The following is a 17,935-nucleotide window of genomic DNA, read 5'->3' as shown; positions in this document are numbered from 1 at the left end:
ATGCTATATGGCTATTATTATGTTATCTGGTGAAGTTGGGTTCCTGGGTCCTTATTTAGGGACCAGGATATGTGATCCAATTTTCATTAGTACTGAGCTGTAGGCAAATCTGACTGCCTTTTCTAGGAACTATTTTCTGGTTTATAGCTTTACAAATCAATGACTCAGATATTAATGTGCCTAAATAGAGAATTGTAGAATCATTTAAGTTGGAAAAGACCTATGTAGACACAGGAGCCTGATTTTAGACCTTTACTTTGTCTTTAAATTTTCAAGTTGCCTGCAAAATAAAGCTCTTAGTTATGGATCTATTGACCACAGAAAAAGAAATAGTGACTGGCTCTCCCTAGACATCCCATACTTCACTATAGTACTCATGGAAATGGTCCATTCTTATATCCTGCTGAGCCATGTGCAAAATGGCTGATTTAAATTCCCACTAGAAATGCAATTAATTTGGTGAAAAACTTTCCAGGATTTCATCAGATGTGCCGGCTAAAATAAGAACACATGATTTCCACAATACCCCTAGTGAGTGGCGGAGTGAACACACAACAAAGGCAGGAATACCAGGGGAGTGATAAGCATTCAAAAGAATCCTGCTATGAAACCAGAGAGCCATGCCAGGACCGCGTGGTGCAGGGGACCAAGGTTAGCTAGCAAGCTCCCCCAGCTCCATGTAGACTTGGTCAGAGCACGTCTTCATGCAAAGAAACAGATGCTCATTTATAGTGCATTAGTATAAGAAAACAGAAACTGGCCAGTAATAATTGTTTTACTATACTAGTAAGGGTGCAACCATGTAAACTGAACTTCTCCAGCTGGGGAAGGCTACAGGGGAATTCATCCACTTTACTGAGTGAAAACTCTGGGCCAATGGCTCATGACTATCACATTGCCATTTGTCAAGACATTTAAGGTCAAATACAATTATTTCTCCTCTATTTCAGCTGCATCCTGCTTTCAGTTATTTTAAAAACTGGGCTGGAACACCAAGCTAAAAAGGATAGAGGACACTCAAATATAAGGGGAACAGGAACTCCCAAATGAAATCAGCTGTTTAAAAAAGACCAGGCATGAAACCTGTTAGCTATTGAAGGCAAGCATAAATTAATAAGCGCATGTATTAGTTATTCCTCACAGCAGTGAGTGGATTTAACAATGCAATCTTTTGTCCTTGTATTCTCCTGGGGTGAAGAATTACAACTGGTGGCAATAGAAATATGCCCCTAGCCTTTCAGTTTTATTAGATTTCTAGTTTGACTCACTCCTTTTTCAGACTGAGGCAATTTTTTTCTTTTTTAAATCATTTACAGTTCAAATCACCCAAATAGTGTTCTCATTTTACAAGATTTCAGACCTTATAAATTCATAGAACAATAGAAGGGAAAGACCTATTGGGTTAACTATCCCATCTCCTAATACCATTATAGGATGGATTTCTGTAGCACATTTCTCAATATATTTCCTGTCTTGTCTTAAATGGTCTTCCATTTATTTTGGATGACTACAGAATAATTCAATTATGTCATCTCAGGAGGGTTCTTTAATGATACTTGAGAACATTTTCTACTCTAAACCTCCTTATTTCTACTACTAAAAGTAGAACTGTATAAGATGAATCTTCTTCACCCAGTATGCCTTTATACTTAAACGTTTTAACACAAGAGTAAAAACTTCTGTTACTCATCAGACAATTGTGTCATTAAAAATATAAAAGCATAATAATGACAATAGGATTTTAAGTTAGGGTTCAGCTTGCAAACACTTACATGATCACCTCTCCCTTCTCTACTTATTTATTTGAAGAACTTGTAAACTAAAGCAGATAATTCACATCCTACCACCAAAGACAGGATCATCCTGTAGTCTGACCCTCCCCTAGCACATACGCCAAGACATGAAGGTTTATATATATATGTGTGTGTGTTCATGTGTATATTAGCACTGGCATATGATATTGGCTATTGTTCTTTAGGAAGCCCATGACATCTAAACCTGGGGATTAAACCATGTCATACGCATTCTCAGTTATGTTGCTTTTCCTCTACTGTTAAACAGGGATATGAACAAGTTGGACAATTACTGGCCAAGCCTGTCATTGCTTAAGAAACATGCATACCATCAGAGGCACTGATTTCCACTCATTCTTACTTCAGCGAGTTTGCTAATTATAAACATTTCAGAGGTACAATACATCTGGACACCTGCTGTTCTTGCTCAGTTCTGAATCTCTTCCAGACTTGTAAATCTTTCCTCTTTATTGCCATTCAACAACAAAAAAGTAGGCAAATACAATACTCAGCCTAATCCAGTACATGCTCAGGGTGGGCCCTTTCCAGATTTCCTGGCATGAACAGCACCCAGTCCCTGCCAGTTCAGCACCGACTCTGACCAAACTTGTCTAGAGCAAATGACAGACACCACCAAAGGGGTGGCAGAGGGAGGAGTGGAAATGATCACTTTCAGCAATCCCACCCCAACTGAAGGGAGAACAACGGCAGTTAGGCAGGAAGGGTGGCATACAGTGGATCTCTGCAAGAATAAACGCAGAAGATAATTTGGGAGCTTACTCAGCCCAAGGAGGAAGGAGAGTTTAGTGGCCAGGCCTTTCATCTAGTACATGGCAATTAGGCTGACTCCTGCAGTCTCCCAAAGATTTCCTATGTGCCTGGGTACAAGTCAATTAATCTTCACACTTTCCACCTATCCAGCTACTGACAGGTGTACTAAGGTACTGAGGCTTCAGCTGTACCAGTAAATTAAACTGCCCTGGCCTCCAAAACAGGAGCATCCTAATTCCTGACTCATGCCTGGGAATGGTTTGCAGTAGTTGGCACAGGCTAAAATCGTGCCAAGAGCCGTTCCAGCAGCTTACCAGGGTAGAGATGTCATTACAATGCCTAGAAACGCCCCAGGCACAGCTCAGTTTGCTGGCAGAGACATGACCTGACTCAAGCAGGCAGACAGGGATCTCTGCTCTCGAGAAGGCACCACTGACAAACCAAGAACATGCTGTGTGTATGGACACTATATTTCAGCCTGTCCTGAGAGGTGGGCCTGTGCGAACCACATGAAGTTCAACAAGGCCAAGTGCAAGGTCCTGCACGTGGGTCGGCACAATCCCAAGCACAACTACAGGCTGGGCAGAGAATGGATTGAGAGCAACCCTGAGGAGAAGGACTTGGGGGTATTGATTGATGAGAAGCTCAACATGAGCCGGCAGTGTGCGCTTGCAGCCCAGAAAGCCAACCGTGTCCTGGGCTGCATCAAAAGAGGCGTGACCAGCAGGTCGAGGGAGGTGATCCTGCCCCTCTACTCGGCTCTTGTGAGACCCCACCTGGAGTACTGCATCCAGCTCTGGGGGCCCCAGTACAGGAGTGACGTTGAGCTGTTGGAGAGAGTCCAGAGGAGGCCACGAAGCTGATCAGAGGGCTTGGAGCACCCCTCCTATAAGGACAGGCTGAGAGAGTTGGGATTGTTCAGCCTGGAGAAGAGAAGGCTCCAGGGAGATTTAATTGCGGCCTTCCAGTACCTGAGGAGGGCCTACAGGAAAGATGGAGAGGGACTGTTTATCAGGGAGTGTAGTGATACTACAAGGGGTAATGGGTTTACACTAAAAGAGGGTAGATTTAGATTAGATATAAGGAAGAAATGCTTTACTATGAGGGTGGTGAGACACTGGAACAGGTTGCCCAGAGAGGTTGTGGAGGCCCCATCCCTGGAAGTGTTCAAGGCCAGGTTGGATGGGGCTTTGGGCAATGTGGTCCATGGCAGGGGGGTTGGAACTAGATGATCTTTGAGGTCCCTTCCAACCCAAACCATTCTATGATTCTATGATATGTCATTGCTTTGTCCTCAGTATGAGACTGGGGGTATGTGGGCATGTTTTAAAATAGAGAATGGCATTATTTGTGCACCAAACCAAAAAATCACTAAAGGTGCACATAATCCAGCTCCATAAAAATCATCCTAGACTTTCTCATACCTGCCAACTAAGCTAATTTATGTGCAAATACTTAACCAGCTTTTCAGAAACAAGTATTTCCAAAAAACAGTCCTCTGCTTTAAAAAGGTGAAGTTTATACCAGAGATGTGCAGCCTCAGTCACCTGGAGGTGCAGAACTGTACCCAAATTCTCACTGCAAGTTAGTGGCACAGCTGGGAACAGAACGTCCTAAACATTTTTTGTCTCTTCTTATAACTTACAAGCAGTTTTATGGCAGACCATTCCTGAAGTCCTGAAGACACTGACGCAATTAAATCTACTGAGAATATTTTCCTATAACAAAATGGTGTCTCCATCCCCATAACAGCAGGTGATTTTATTACAGTATTTAGAACAGGCAGAATTCAAGCATACCACATTTTGAACTCTAAGATACATTACTGGATACTACTAGGAACAAAACCCCACTGTATTTGGCAAGAGATCTTTCTCTTTCTTGGTTGACATGTATTTATACAGTGGGTATACAAAAATAAATGTTATAGTACAAACCACTTACAACGAACTAAGCCAAACCAAGTTCTAAATACACATTAATTTCCCTGAAGTAAGAAGACTTACTAGTTTTTTCCAGTGGATGGAGGTAGCAACTGGATTTGGGAGGCAACAAAGAAGCTAATGAAAAGTCTTCCTCAGGGTGGGAAGTTTTAAAGTTCATAATACACACTCAAAAAATAGAATGTTTCTTCCCCCTCCCACCCAATCTTGACCCATAAGAGATTTTCTGTTTGAGCAAAACTGAGCTGGCTAGCCACTTACAACTTGGAAAGTTATAATCTCCATGCAGCCAGTCTCCACCCAACAACTGTACGAGTTGCCAAGGCACCTATCAATAGACATGTCACTAACCCTTAAGTATTTGCTTTTGCTACCACAAATAATTACACCAAGCTATAGCAACCATAGTTTCTGGTGAGCATACACAAGAATGAAAAAAATAATTAAGTCCCTAAGAAATCAACTGTTACTCTATCCTGGGCTGAATAGTCCCTCAGGCCAGTTTAATTACATTATTACTACATTTTGAAGTATCAGAGCCTCTTTGCTTACAAGAAAAATGGCCATTACATGAAGTTCCACAATTGCATGCTTTTCCTTTGGAAATTTCAGTTAAGATCCTTTTCTTTAAATGAATCAGAAATTTGAATAATATACCATATTTGATTGTTTCAAGCACAGTTCATTTAGGAATACAAGCAGTCTCCTTCACTGAACAGTCAAGGTTTTGTTTTGTTGGGTTTTGTTTGTTTAAATGCTAGCATTTTGCACTGCCTTACAGTAAAACTTGCATTCTTTTAAAATAAAGGTGACCAATAAATAAATGCATTTTGAATGAAATCATACATCCTTTACTACTGTAGCTCTGCTTTGGTCTTAAGTGGTGGTACGAGACCACGCTGTTCTCTCATATGCAGTATAATAGTGATTTAAAGGATGAATATCCAACAAAATCCTTTTCTGTGATTATGTCATCAGAGAGGGATACACCTTCCTGCTGGTGGGTCTCCATGAATACTATTTCTAAGCTGACTCCTTAATGCATTGGATCAAAGCACCATGAAGAACTTTGTATACTCAATATAATATTTCTCATGTCAAGAGGCCACTTAATGGCTTTCCTACCTCGTTTGTGAGGCATAGGGCTGTACACTCTTCTTGGAAGTCATACATGCATTCAGGGAACATCTGGTTCATGAAAAACAAACTGAAATCCTAATGAAAGTGATCACTTCAGCCTTAACATCACTTTAGTTTAAATAAAATTGTATCTAGGTGACTGTAAAGCCCACATGTTTGTAAGATGTGTGGCTTTTCAAGTAGGTCTAGCAGACCTGCAGTAGGATCTTGAAAGAAGGAAGACTCCCTCTCTCCTGCCCAGTCATGGCTCCCTCCCATTTCTACAGCTATTCACTACTTCAGTTTCTTCTCCTGCATACATTCATAAAAATCAGACACTTGTGCTTTTTAGCAAAGCGTCAATCTCTAACACTATCTTAAGAGTGCCTCGAAGCAACGGATGCAACACTTCTGATTTCAAAATGCCACTTCTTATTGCATTAATAGGATCTAGGGCTTTTGAAAACCACAGACCGCTAGCTGTATTTAAATACTTCAGTACTAGCACTAACACTAAAGCTTGTTCATCTGCCCTCACCCATGCTGTATCTTCTGAAAACAGAGCCCACTAAATCTGTCTTGAATTTGGACTTCCAAAATGTAAGGTCCCTGCAGAATCATTAGGTTCTTTGAAGATGTAAATCCTTTATTACATAAACTTTGGTTCCTACTATCCCTTTTGGCCTTTAAAAACAATTTCTACTTGCAAGATGACAAGAATCCTGAAAGAGAACACTGTGCTCTGATTTTCCCATGAAATCAGTCTTTGAGGACCCGCCACCATGCCTCAAGGCTACTCCATCAGGGCTTTGTCACCATGACTGACTGCCACACTAACTCTGAAGCTCTGCCCACTTCCTTAGCTGAAAGCACACTTGCAGGCACACCCCATGTCAAAATCCTTTTCTTACTAAGCTAAGTGAACAACATCTGGAAAGCAAATGGAAAGGGATTGTTAAACTGGCTCCCTCTCATCCAAATTACACAAGAAAACAACTCAGGGAAATTCCCAACATATTTTTGTTTCTTCTCTATAATCTCAGCATGTAGGTATTTTAATATTGATCTGAGACTATGCCTGCAGGGCAAGATGTGACCTTTTGAGTCTAAACCCAGTAGTAAAACATCCAAGCAGTTTCATTCATGTAACACTCAAGTTTTCATCACACCGCTCAAGTTCCAAAGCTCTCTACGAATTCCCATCACAATGTTTGCAACGATACAGCATTCAGATACTTACCAGCCACACAATCCCTCTTCATATAAAATAAGTAATTCTTAGAAGCATCTTTCATTCATACATTTATAAAAATAAAGCATACTTGAAGAAATACTCATTTCTTTAAGTACAAGGAGTATAGCCAAATACATTTCAAAACATTTAGGTATATGACAAAGCATATCTCTTTAAGCATTTTAGTTATTTTTTTGAGTAGCATTCAGGGACCTGCAATTTCAGCACAATAACATATCCTTATGAGTAGCATCAGAAAGTAATGTTACAGATGATGATGCAAACATCACTTAATAGATACGAACTTCCCAGGGTTAAAAACCAGATCTAACAATCCACCGCTAAAAGCCTCAGACTCCAGACAGACTTTTCACAGGTTTTTTTTGTGGGTTTTTTTTAAAAAAAGCTTCCTATTCAGATGCAATGCCAGCTCATAACTCTGTAAGCATGCTTTGGAAAATAAACCTGACTGGATGCAACCCTGAGCAACTTGATCTAACTTTTAAGTTGGCTCTGCTTTGAGCAAGGAACTGGATCTACAGACATCCTTCCAGACTAAATTATCCTGCAATTCTGACACACAAGAAGTTTTGCAAGCCACAGAAGAAGTCTGTTTTCCCTGTGGAGCCTTGAGCTTTACGGTTGGATGCTCTGGTGCTGGCACGGTGGGAGGTTGAGTTGTCCTGCAGGCTCCTTCCTCAGCAGACTGTCCTGTACCTACAAGGACCGTACTCAAACTACAGTCTTTCAAAAGGTCACTAATGGGATCTCTCTCCTTGGCATAACTGCCTGCTTTCATGAACCCTGAAGGCATTTAATATCTTCATAAGCACTGTCATGATCACTCCTGTTAAAACCTAACAAAATTGGCCACCATTTTCCAAAGATACTAGTGAGGTCATGACAGACATATAAGAAAGGCGGCATAATCACATACGCTTCATTTCCTTAGGGAACAATTTGGGGGTGGGGAGGAAGGATCTCTCTAAATGACAAGTGTTTCAAAATTAAGGGAATTCTCTTGCTCTCACCAGAATTAAACACAAAAGGGTTTTCTGTACTGCAGGAGAGGAAAATAGGATCCTAACAAATATACGGCTGCATCTACACTTTACTTTCTCTGAAACAAAACCATTCTATTTCATCATAGCATGTCCTGCAGTAACAGCAGCAGGAGCAGGTTTCTCCTGCCACATGACTTGATGTGAGGAGCCCTCAAGAAAAGAGGATGATGGGCCAGGAAAAATTTTCTTTTTGTCCACTGTTATCCCCTTATGGAGAGGGGCAAGCTCCTGTGTGCCCTCCTGGAGCCAGCCCTGTCTCTCTAGCACTGATGAAGCCTGGAAAAAAAGCCAAGGCCAAGGCTTTCACAAGAACCTCCTAAGAAAAGGGAAGAACCAGAAGGAGCAGGAGCTGTCTCATCCCTTCCTTAATTCAGTCTCCTCCTTTACAGCACGAGCACCTTGAAACAAGCAAGTGACCTCACTTTGTGCTGCCCAACCTTGTCAGCACATCTTTACTACATCATGGAGAAGCACTGACATCAGCAATAGTAGGGACTGTACAAATGACCCAGAGCTTGGCAATTGCTTCTGCTGTCAGTTCAGGATCAGACAGAGCCACCGGCCTTCTAGGGAAATAATGTAGTCCAAACCTGACCTGATTCCTTTGTGCTATTTTCTGTCCTTTCTTCCAACGGAGAATGGGCTTGAGAGCAGGTAGTTCCTTGTCCTCTTTTCCTCTTTCTATCACGTGTTCCCCAAGGCTGTATGCAGTTTCAAATACAATTGGAGATATGACGTCTTTGACTCTTTTCTGTAAAAGAAACCAGAGATTTTACCTATGCATACAGGCAAGTAGATTTTTTTATATACGATAATTATACAATTAATTAATTTTTGTATTCAACACTGCAGACGGGAAGCAGGCTTCTCTACTCCTGTGCCAAACAGGAGTAAGCATATTGTACCAACGTAAGTCAGAAGATTAAAAAGTAGTCAACAAAAAACCAGTTATTCTTTTGGGACCTACTTGTGGTTCCACTGGATTGCTGGCATATTCACCACACCTATAGACCAACTGTTTTTCAATAAAATCAAGACATTTTCTTATAAAATAAATTAGGATGTGTTTTCATTAGTCCTGCACAATGTGGAAGCAAAGAGTAAATCTTCAGCTCTGGGGTTTCTAAATCCTGGTCTTTGATTGAGGTTACCTCCAGTGTGCTCCACCCATTAAAAGAAAACTTCACCTTGCTTTGTTGTTTTGCAATATCAATAAAATAAATGAATAGCTAAAGATTCCAATTTGTCTATAAAACAAGGCTACAGACATGGAGGGGCAAGAAAAGCCATCTTCCAGCATGGTTCTGAAAGCAAAACTCAACTCCCCCCATTCTCAGTGCAGTAACACTTTCAGTATATAAAGGAATAAAGTTTTTCAGTTTCTAGGCTTTTTACCAGATGAATTATGAGGCAGGCTGAATATAAGCCAGCAGCGTGCCCAGGTGGCCAAGAAGGCCAACAGCATCCTGGCTTGTATCAACAATAGTGTGGCCAGCAGGACTAAGGAAGTGATTGTCCCCGTGTTCTCAGCACTGGTGAGGCCGCACCTCGAGTACTGTGTTCAGTTTTGGGCCGCTCACTACAAAACAGACATTGAGGTGCTGGAGCGTGTCCAAGGAAGGGCAATGAAGCTGGTGAAGGGTCTGGAGAACAGGTTTTAGGAGGAGCAGCTGAGGGAACTGGGGTTGTTTAGCCTGGAGAAAAGGAGGCTGAGGGGAGACCTTATCCCTCTCTACAACTCCCAGAAAGGAGGTTGTAGCCAGGTGGGTGTTGGTCTCTTCTCCCAAGTAATAAGCAACAGAACAAGAGGAAACAGCCTCAAGTTGCGCCAGGGGAGGTTTAGATTGGATAGTAGGAAAGAATTGTTCACCAACAGGGTTGTGAAGCATTGGAACAGGCTGCCCAGGGAAGTGGTTGAGTCACCATGCCTGGAGGTATTTAAAAGATGTGTAGATGTGGTGCTTAGGGACATGGTTTAGTGGTGGATTTGGCAGCGTTAGGTTAACAGTTGGACTTGATGATCTTAAAGATCTTTTCCAACCTAAATGATTCTATGATTCTAATTAAATGGTGCCACATTATTTGTCTGATGGGATGAATCCTTATTATTGACTACCTTTTCTTGTTGTTAGAGCCCAAGCCACAAAACTCATATTGTTTGTCATAACATGCAATGCCTAAAGCCAGTTTGCTGTGCAAGGACAAAATGCTCACTTTGCTCTATTCATTCCCAACTTCCAAAATCCAATTTACCAGAAAACATAAGTGGCAAATGCCATACCTTTTCATAGGCAAACATTCCTCTTAAGTTTTATCTACTTAAAAATTTAGTGTGAATTCAGTGCAGATGAAATTGAGGCAATAAATAAATACCATAAGTAAGCACAACAAATCTTCAAATGGGCCAACTCTCAACTTTGCCTTGCATCAGTTAGTGGGCTTCTCTGAACACAGCCTGCCAACCACAATAAGTAACTGAGATGCAATGCAATTCAAACTGCATCTTCCAGATGTGGGAAATCTGGGCACTAACTGGCTTTCCAAGCACCCTGTTTGGTCTGTTTCAAGGCAACCATTTGCTCTCTCTAATATGCTGACTGGCCACAGATCTCTGAAATCAGACAAAGATCAGTGGCTATCCAAATTCCCAAATCAGCAGAGACCAGGTTGGATGACATTTACCCTCCTGCACCCTGACACTTCCAGCCAGCCCTTGAATTCCCTCCCTTGCTACCAACACCCGCCAGTGCCTTGTTCCCAGCAGCAGCCCAGAGCACCTGAAGTCTATGCCATACATTGCTTGCAGCAGTTTGTGCTTTCTCAATAATGGACACAGATTGAGCCGCAGACACAGTGGCAGTGGTGATGGCAGCAGGCAGCTCTGTGACCCTTTTCCCATCCCATAAAAAGGATCATGCACCCTCTGGAGTGCTGCTAATACCCTCAGGGGAAGAGACACTGACATCTTCAGCCCTTTCTACAGTCCCACCCTCAGTGTAGGAGTTGTATGATACCAAGATTACTAAATAACAATACTACAACTCACAGAAGCTTTGCTCCCACAGAAAATCACATGTAGTAACTTGTGAGGATTGTATCAGCACACAAGGAGACTACACGTACAAAGAAACAAGACTATATAGAAAGCATACCACACAGCAACAGTGAAACACAATAAATCATCAGGCAAGTCACCACCTAATCCAACTGTATGCAACCAACTGTGTAAACACAGAACAATTAAAAGTGCAGGGAGTGGGTTAAATTAAAATCCACCTATAGTTTTTCTAGCTCTATTACTGTAGTATGACAAGAATAAGTGCTTAATGACTTTTAAGTGTTTTAATATGATCTTGCAGGCTTCAGTCCAATGCCCTTTGAAATCAAAAGACAAGTTTCGCATTGACTTCAATGAATGTTGGAGTGTGCCCATATTGTTGGCCAGTGTCTCTTTCTGCTTCATTTTAGTGGTGAAATTGTGACTTCCAGCAGCTAGATTAATTACATGTGTGCTATTCCCTCACCACAACCCTGGGGAAATATATTTTACATACCCACTTGTCTTTAATTAAGGATGAAAGTATGAATGCTACCCAGTTATTAATTTTGCCACATGTTCAGTCCCTTCTGCTCACAATCCTACATATACAAAGATGACAGTCTGTGGGATTTGTCCTCAGTAAGACAAAGACAAGACAGTTCTGCCTCACAGGTACACCACAGACTGCCTGGGATGTGAGCACATAAAGAGAATAATGAATATTTGCTCAAACGCATCTAGAGAAGTACTATTTTAGGTTGGAAATACACCCAGTTTCTTTTTCTTTCAGTCTACGCAAATGTACTGCTTCCAATGCTTGATTCATATACTCATGACACAGTCCATAGATTGCTTCTAAGCATTCTTGATTTCTTAAAGGAAGTCAAAAGATGCAATGACAATCAGGTTTGAGACACTGAAAAATCCTTCAAGTAAAGGAAACTGTATGTGTTGCTTTTCGTATCAGTTACATGGCCCTAATGAAGTGGATTTGTCAAGGGAAATAATTTCCACAAGCAGCTTTTACATGCATTCACTGTTTTTCACCACGATACTAGGGAAGTGTCGAAGGTTAAAGACACTTCTGCATCATGAAAAAACATCCCTGGCAAATCATAGCACATGGACAGCACAGCTTCATTAATGGAAAAAACCATCTGGAGGACATTAAAGCAAGTGTAATATCCAAGGAGCTCACATTATCAACAGAAACAACCATGTAACAAGGGTTCAGTGGGTAACAGCAATAAATATCCACTCTGTACAGACTGGATGTCACTAAACTGCTGCAAGTTTTCATTGTGCCTGAATGAGCTTGGGGATCTGAAGCTGGGTTTCCCACAAGCCATCAGCCATTCTATGTAGTTTTCTCCTTCTCACAAGCAGTGGTGGGTTTTTTCTCCTCTCTTTCAGATCAGATTTCATTCTGAACATAAGAATAAGGCTTTTGCAGAAATTAATACACTTCAGTCCCAGTAAATTACCCTTCCACCAGTGTCCCTTCCTGCAATTGGAAACAGTCCTAGCCAGCTGTATCCCTTCATAGGGACCTTTTATCTTTTCCTGCAAGGCACATTGCATGACATCACTCAGAGTTGAAGAAAAAGGTGTTTTGGTATGAACAAGCCAGGTTTTTATCCAGGGTAATACAGGACGATCCCTCACTAGTATCTAGCAAAGACAAAGAACTCAGAGTCCAAAAAGAGCACACTTTGAGGAGCATCTAAGAAAGCAATAAGGCACTTTGAGATGTTTCAAAAGATACTATGGTCCTGAAAGCTCACCCTAACAAAGAGCAGGCTTGCCATCTCCTCTCCCAGATTAATAACATCAAAGAAATATGCATTTTTTAAATACTGTGGTAGAAGCTGGGCATGGCCACATATTTCTTGCTTGTTGTTTCCTAGCTTAGCAGGGGAGAAGAAAGCAAGCAAGCAAAGCCTCTGCCAGATTTATGACTGCATTTCTGTTTGGCTTTAGTACCAAAAGGTCCTAAAAATCTGAAAAGCAATCACAGAGCAATGATCAAATGTTGAAGTTGTGATTCTGAACATCATTTCCAGTTCCCTCTCGAAGATGGAGTGTGATGACTGTAAGAAATAATTTTCTGCACTTTTCATAGGCACAGCCTAAAGCTCATTGTGACAACATAAACACAGGCACAGATTCCAACATCCTAAAGGCACACTGCCTTGGCGGGCAGCCACTGCCTTCTCCAACTGTAACTTTGTGCTACCAAGAGCCCACACACATCAGGAACTCGGGCAAATTTGGATGGAACAAGAAAGGGGTTTAGTCAAGGGATAGGATTTACTCTACTCACGGTACGAGTGATTGCCAGAGAGGACTGGATATCATTTCAGCTTGCTTTTGGCTCAGTGCCACAGTACACTCAGGGGACTGTACATGAGCCCAATAAATCATCACATCTAATCCCCTTTCTTCTACAAGGTGAAAGTCTCCAGCAGAGGGTCTGTAGAGTGCCAAATTCCATTTTTAATTATGGCCAGTGGGCTGAGAAATAAATTGAGATGTAAATAATCCCCACGATCTAGAGCAAGAGTCCTACAGGAGTAAAGCATGAGACGTGGTCCTTTAAAGCAATGAATATGAAATCATTTTCAACAGCATCAAGTGAAGAAATACACGTAACCGTCAGGGTGACTTCTATGGTTGCCCCTTGCTTTCGTCCCTGTTCGTGTCTTTCTGGAGATTCCTCTTTCTCTGTGGGAAAGTTCTCTGATCTGTTGGGCCTTTTTTCTACTGCCTCTGATTTGATCCTGAGGACATCAACCCATGCATACATTCCAGAGCTTTTACTGAATTCAGCACAGCTTTTCAGTACTTCTGAGAATCAAGCTCTGTTTAGTTTGATGACTAAGAATAAATTCAAGAACCTGGCTTCTAAAACACTCAACTTGAAACTTTTAGTCTAAACATACTTATTTCAAGTTTTAAACAAGCACTAATAATAGACTATAGGAATTTTTGCAGTCTTAAAACACACAAAATAAATTTGACAATCCTGATTTAATAGATAACATATTAATGCTGTAAAATGTATAAAGACATCATGCTCATGCTAATCCAGCATAACAGTTTAATCAGCTTGCAGGTCACAACCACATAAGTCCTCAACTCGGTGCCAAGAGATAAATAGTTCCTTGTTCAGTGACATCAAAAATGACTCAAATGCCCACCAGCCTTCAGAGCCAAAGGCCACTACTTCCACAATTTATCAAATGAAATTATCAGCTGTAGATTTTAATAAACATACATTATGGCTTATGAATCAATAAGATGACAGTGCTTGACTTTAAAATGAATTACCTTCTCCTGTTGTCTCCGCCTCCATCTCTGAACTGTGAGTCATTCAGGACACAAGGCTTAAATGCCATGCAATTCAATGAAAATATCAATTAGACAAATTGACTTTAAACTAGAAGATAGATTTCCACTCATTTCAGATGAATGAATGTGTACATCTCATTCTTGTACCTGAAAATGAGTAAGGAGCAACTTAACTTCCTTACCCTTATATAATATTGCAACACTTATTGAGTCCAAGTTTAGATCTCTTGGTGTCAATTCCCAGTGCAAGTTAATACTTTCAACCTTCTACTAATCGTGTGCAAAAGAATAACATCCTCTGTCCTCATGAGAGCCTTCCTTTGTCCTGCATTTACTTTGATAAGGATATTCTAGGACTTGTAACAATTTATTTCAGATTGCAACCAGTGCTAAAATTGCGCCAAAGGCAGACAAAACATGGTCATGCCAAAATCATCCAGAAAAGATCTCATTTCCATTCTGTATGCAAGTGGGTTTTTTTTTTATATATATATATTTATATATATATTTTTTAGATGTTACCGTAGTTAAAGGGGGAAGAAACCCAACTGCAAACTTCTTTTTCAGAAGAGGCTGAACTAGAAGTTTACTTGGTTGGTAAAAGCTCATTTACAACATTATTGGTGAAATTTTTGTCAAATTAATAGCATATGAAGGCAATCAGAGACCTGATGTTTCAATAATACATGCTTCTGTTTTCTTTTATGATCTTGTGACAGCTACCATTCAACAAGCAGGCAAATAGTCTTTGTTGCCAAACTTCAAACATTATGAGGCTTCTGAAGAATCCCAAAGTTTAGAGCAAGGAAAAAAAAGAGCAAAGGATTTGCAGGGTGTCACACCCTCAAATGTTATTTAGGGTTAACGTTTTAAAGAATGGGAGCGCTTTCTTTGTCCTCTTCCCAAATGAGTTACTCCAGCACACAACTGTTTCCATCAGGTCAGGAACCTCTCTTTGCAAACACTGATAATGGGAAAGACATTGTGGGAGAGAAAAAAGCAAATCCTGGAGGAATCTGGTGCTAAGTAAACACCAGACGCCCAGGAGCCTGCATGAATTGAGAGGACACCCTGAGACAGCGAGGGCAGAGCTGCGAGTCCAAGCCCCAGCTGGGTACAGTCACAGTCTGAGTTTAAATAAGCGCTCACCATCCCTGCGCATCTGGGTTCCCACTATCAGCTGAGGAGTGACAAAGATATTACTGATGTCGGCATGGAAGTGATTGCGATCAGTAGTGTAACTATTCCATGTCAAAGGTTAAAAAGGCTTAGCAATAACATATTACTGATAATTCTTTTATAGTAATCAGTAAAAGTCACTACATGCCACACAAATACAATATTATGCATTACCGAGCTCAGACCTTGTTTTTCCAGCTCAGTACTAAAATGCACTGTGACAACATAGTTTCACATCCGACCTAAACAATTGAAATGTTGGGTCTTTATTAGACCTAATGTTTTCAGTTATGTTTTTATCCCCTTGTTCCCTTTCTCTCTTTTATAGTTCACTTTCAGAATTTCACTGGAGGTTTTTAGATTAAAAATAAAGAAAATTCCTCAGCTATCTAAAATCATGTTGCTCCCCTCTGAAGAAAACAATGCTCAGACATCCAGCTTTTTCCTGGTACCAGGCTGGACACAATCAAACTCCATAACATATGACTGGCTACCTACAATACTGACAGTATGGAAAGACAAATACTTAGAAAGTCTGGGAGCTGATGGGTATTTGTGAAATGAAGACGTGAACTTAGGTGAGCAAAGAGAACCCAAGAAGGAAGGAGTAACAATTAAAACTAATTTATTTTACTCTCTTTCTGAAAATATGATATATTTCAGCAGGGAATTATATGCAGAATTGAGACAATAATTAAATCCAGATTCTCCCTGCACATATGTAACCCTATCATATACTTGTCTTTTCCACTGGAGTTACCACATTTCATATTCTGCTGATACAAGATTTTATCAAAACCAAGCTTTAAAGAGATTTCCTTTAAGAGTGTCTTAAAACGCATCAAGTCCAGAATATGAGTTAATTCAACTGTTTCCCTTTATACAGCACTTCCCTCCAACTCTGATGCATAAGCTGAACACAGATGTCTCTGTGTATGAAGCTGGTAGAGGAGAAGGAGTTTAAGATCCTTGGCTCCTGGGTCATCGTATACGATAACACGTCTGCCAAAAGTTCAGCACATCCATGGACCAAGAGGAACAGTATTTGCTCAAAACATCACGGTTAGTTTTAGCATTCATATACTGTACTTGCATGTTCACTCTCTCTCACTGTCTTACTGTATACATCTTGCTAGGGATAAAAACAGCTGTGCGTATGTGTCATCCAACAAACTTTCAGTGCAAAATCTCACACACAAACTGTCCTTGGAGCCAAGGACTGGGGTCAAGGGTTGATCCTCCTAGCCCATTCCCCAAACCACAGCCCACAGAAGTGGTCAGGAGCCCTTCTTTCTGGTCCAACAACCCTTTTGCTGTGTGCAGCAGCTCAAACCACAGGCACAGAGCAGCCCCACAGGGGATGCTCCAAGGCACTGTGCCATTCAGTCTTTGCCTGAGCTCAGCCTGCTTCTATGCAGCTCTGAGTAAATCCCTGAGCTGCTCTGTAAGAGAGAGCAGCCATTTCCCCCACATTCCCTCACTCTCCAGATTAATCTTCCTCCATTTTTGAAAAAAAAAAAGGGGGGAGGGGGGAGAAAAAAAAAGAAGGGGGCAGAAACACCTTTTCAGGAGTATCCCAAGAGGCAATGGTCAAGTAATGAAAAGGTGCCTCCCAAAAGCTCTGTAGAGAACACAGGAGCCAAAAGGAGTGCTAGGATATAGGACACGCTTCTCTCCTCAGAGATTCCCACTGACCATCCCACAAAGCGACTGACTCTAAATGCCAGCTCCCATTTGGAGGTGCCTATCACTTCTCAAGGGCAGTAAGCATCTAACGCAGGTTTATGTGAATTGAGACAGGATCCACACCCCTTCTTGGATCTGAGTCCTAGCGCACAGTTTATCTTACGCTGTCATAAAGTATGTCCATCTCATATCTAGCAGGTCACCTTATTATCGGTAGGTCAAACATCTATGGGCTGAATGGGATTATTCTGCTGCATCCCCCAGACTTGCAGTGGATTTGTTTGACAAAAGCTTTGTACCGACTGGCAGATGTCCCCTCAGTTCTAACCCTTGTATCTCAAATGGTCAAGGTGGCTGAATATCTGCTAGAAGAGTCAGGGTGGAAGACAGAAAGCCTGGATGGCTACGAAACATCACAATAGCAGTGGAAAAATATTTTGATGGATACTCCATTTTAAGGTGACTAGGATTGAAGGCCTGACAATACACTGTTATGATCCTTTCAACGCCATTGTTACAAATAGCATTTTATCAATACAGCTTCATAAGAAACACATATATGGAACAAAGAAACATTCTCCTTAAGCCCAGTATCCTACAAAAAACAGCTAAAGGGAAAAAATAGTAGCATTGTGTCAGGATTGAAAGCAGAATAATCCTCAGTAGAAGAGGATAGACAGAGATGCAAGAAGGTTATCATCGACATTTTTACTGACAGTATTTTAATTCAGTTGAGTAGAACTGAGAGAAATGGT

At 41.1% G+C, this 17,935-nt stretch overlaps 1 protein-coding gene across 2 annotated transcripts in view; it reads right to left on the bottom strand.

Annotated features, from left to right (window-relative positions):
• ITGA9 (integrin subunit alpha 9) overlaps positions 1 to 17,935 on the bottom strand; it is a 231,951-nt gene that overhangs the window by 102,772 nt on the left and 111,244 nt on the right. For both annotated transcript variants that reach the window (XM_054817092.1, XM_054817093.1), the window contains exon 16: positions 8,520 to 8,675. In XM_054817092.1, coding sequence (XP_054673067.1) covers positions 8,520 to 8,675 — 156 coding nt within the window. The remainder of the gene's footprint in view (positions 1 to 8,519; positions 8,676 to 17,935) is intronic.

Source organism: Grus americana, chromosome 2 (assembly GCF_028858705.1).
Source record: "Grus americana isolate bGruAme1 chromosome 2, bGruAme1.mat, whole genome shotgun sequence".
NCBI classification, from domain to species: Eukaryota; Metazoa; Chordata; class Aves; order Gruiformes; family Gruidae; genus Grus; species Grus americana.
This window is presented reverse-complemented; position numbering and strand designations above follow the sequence as displayed.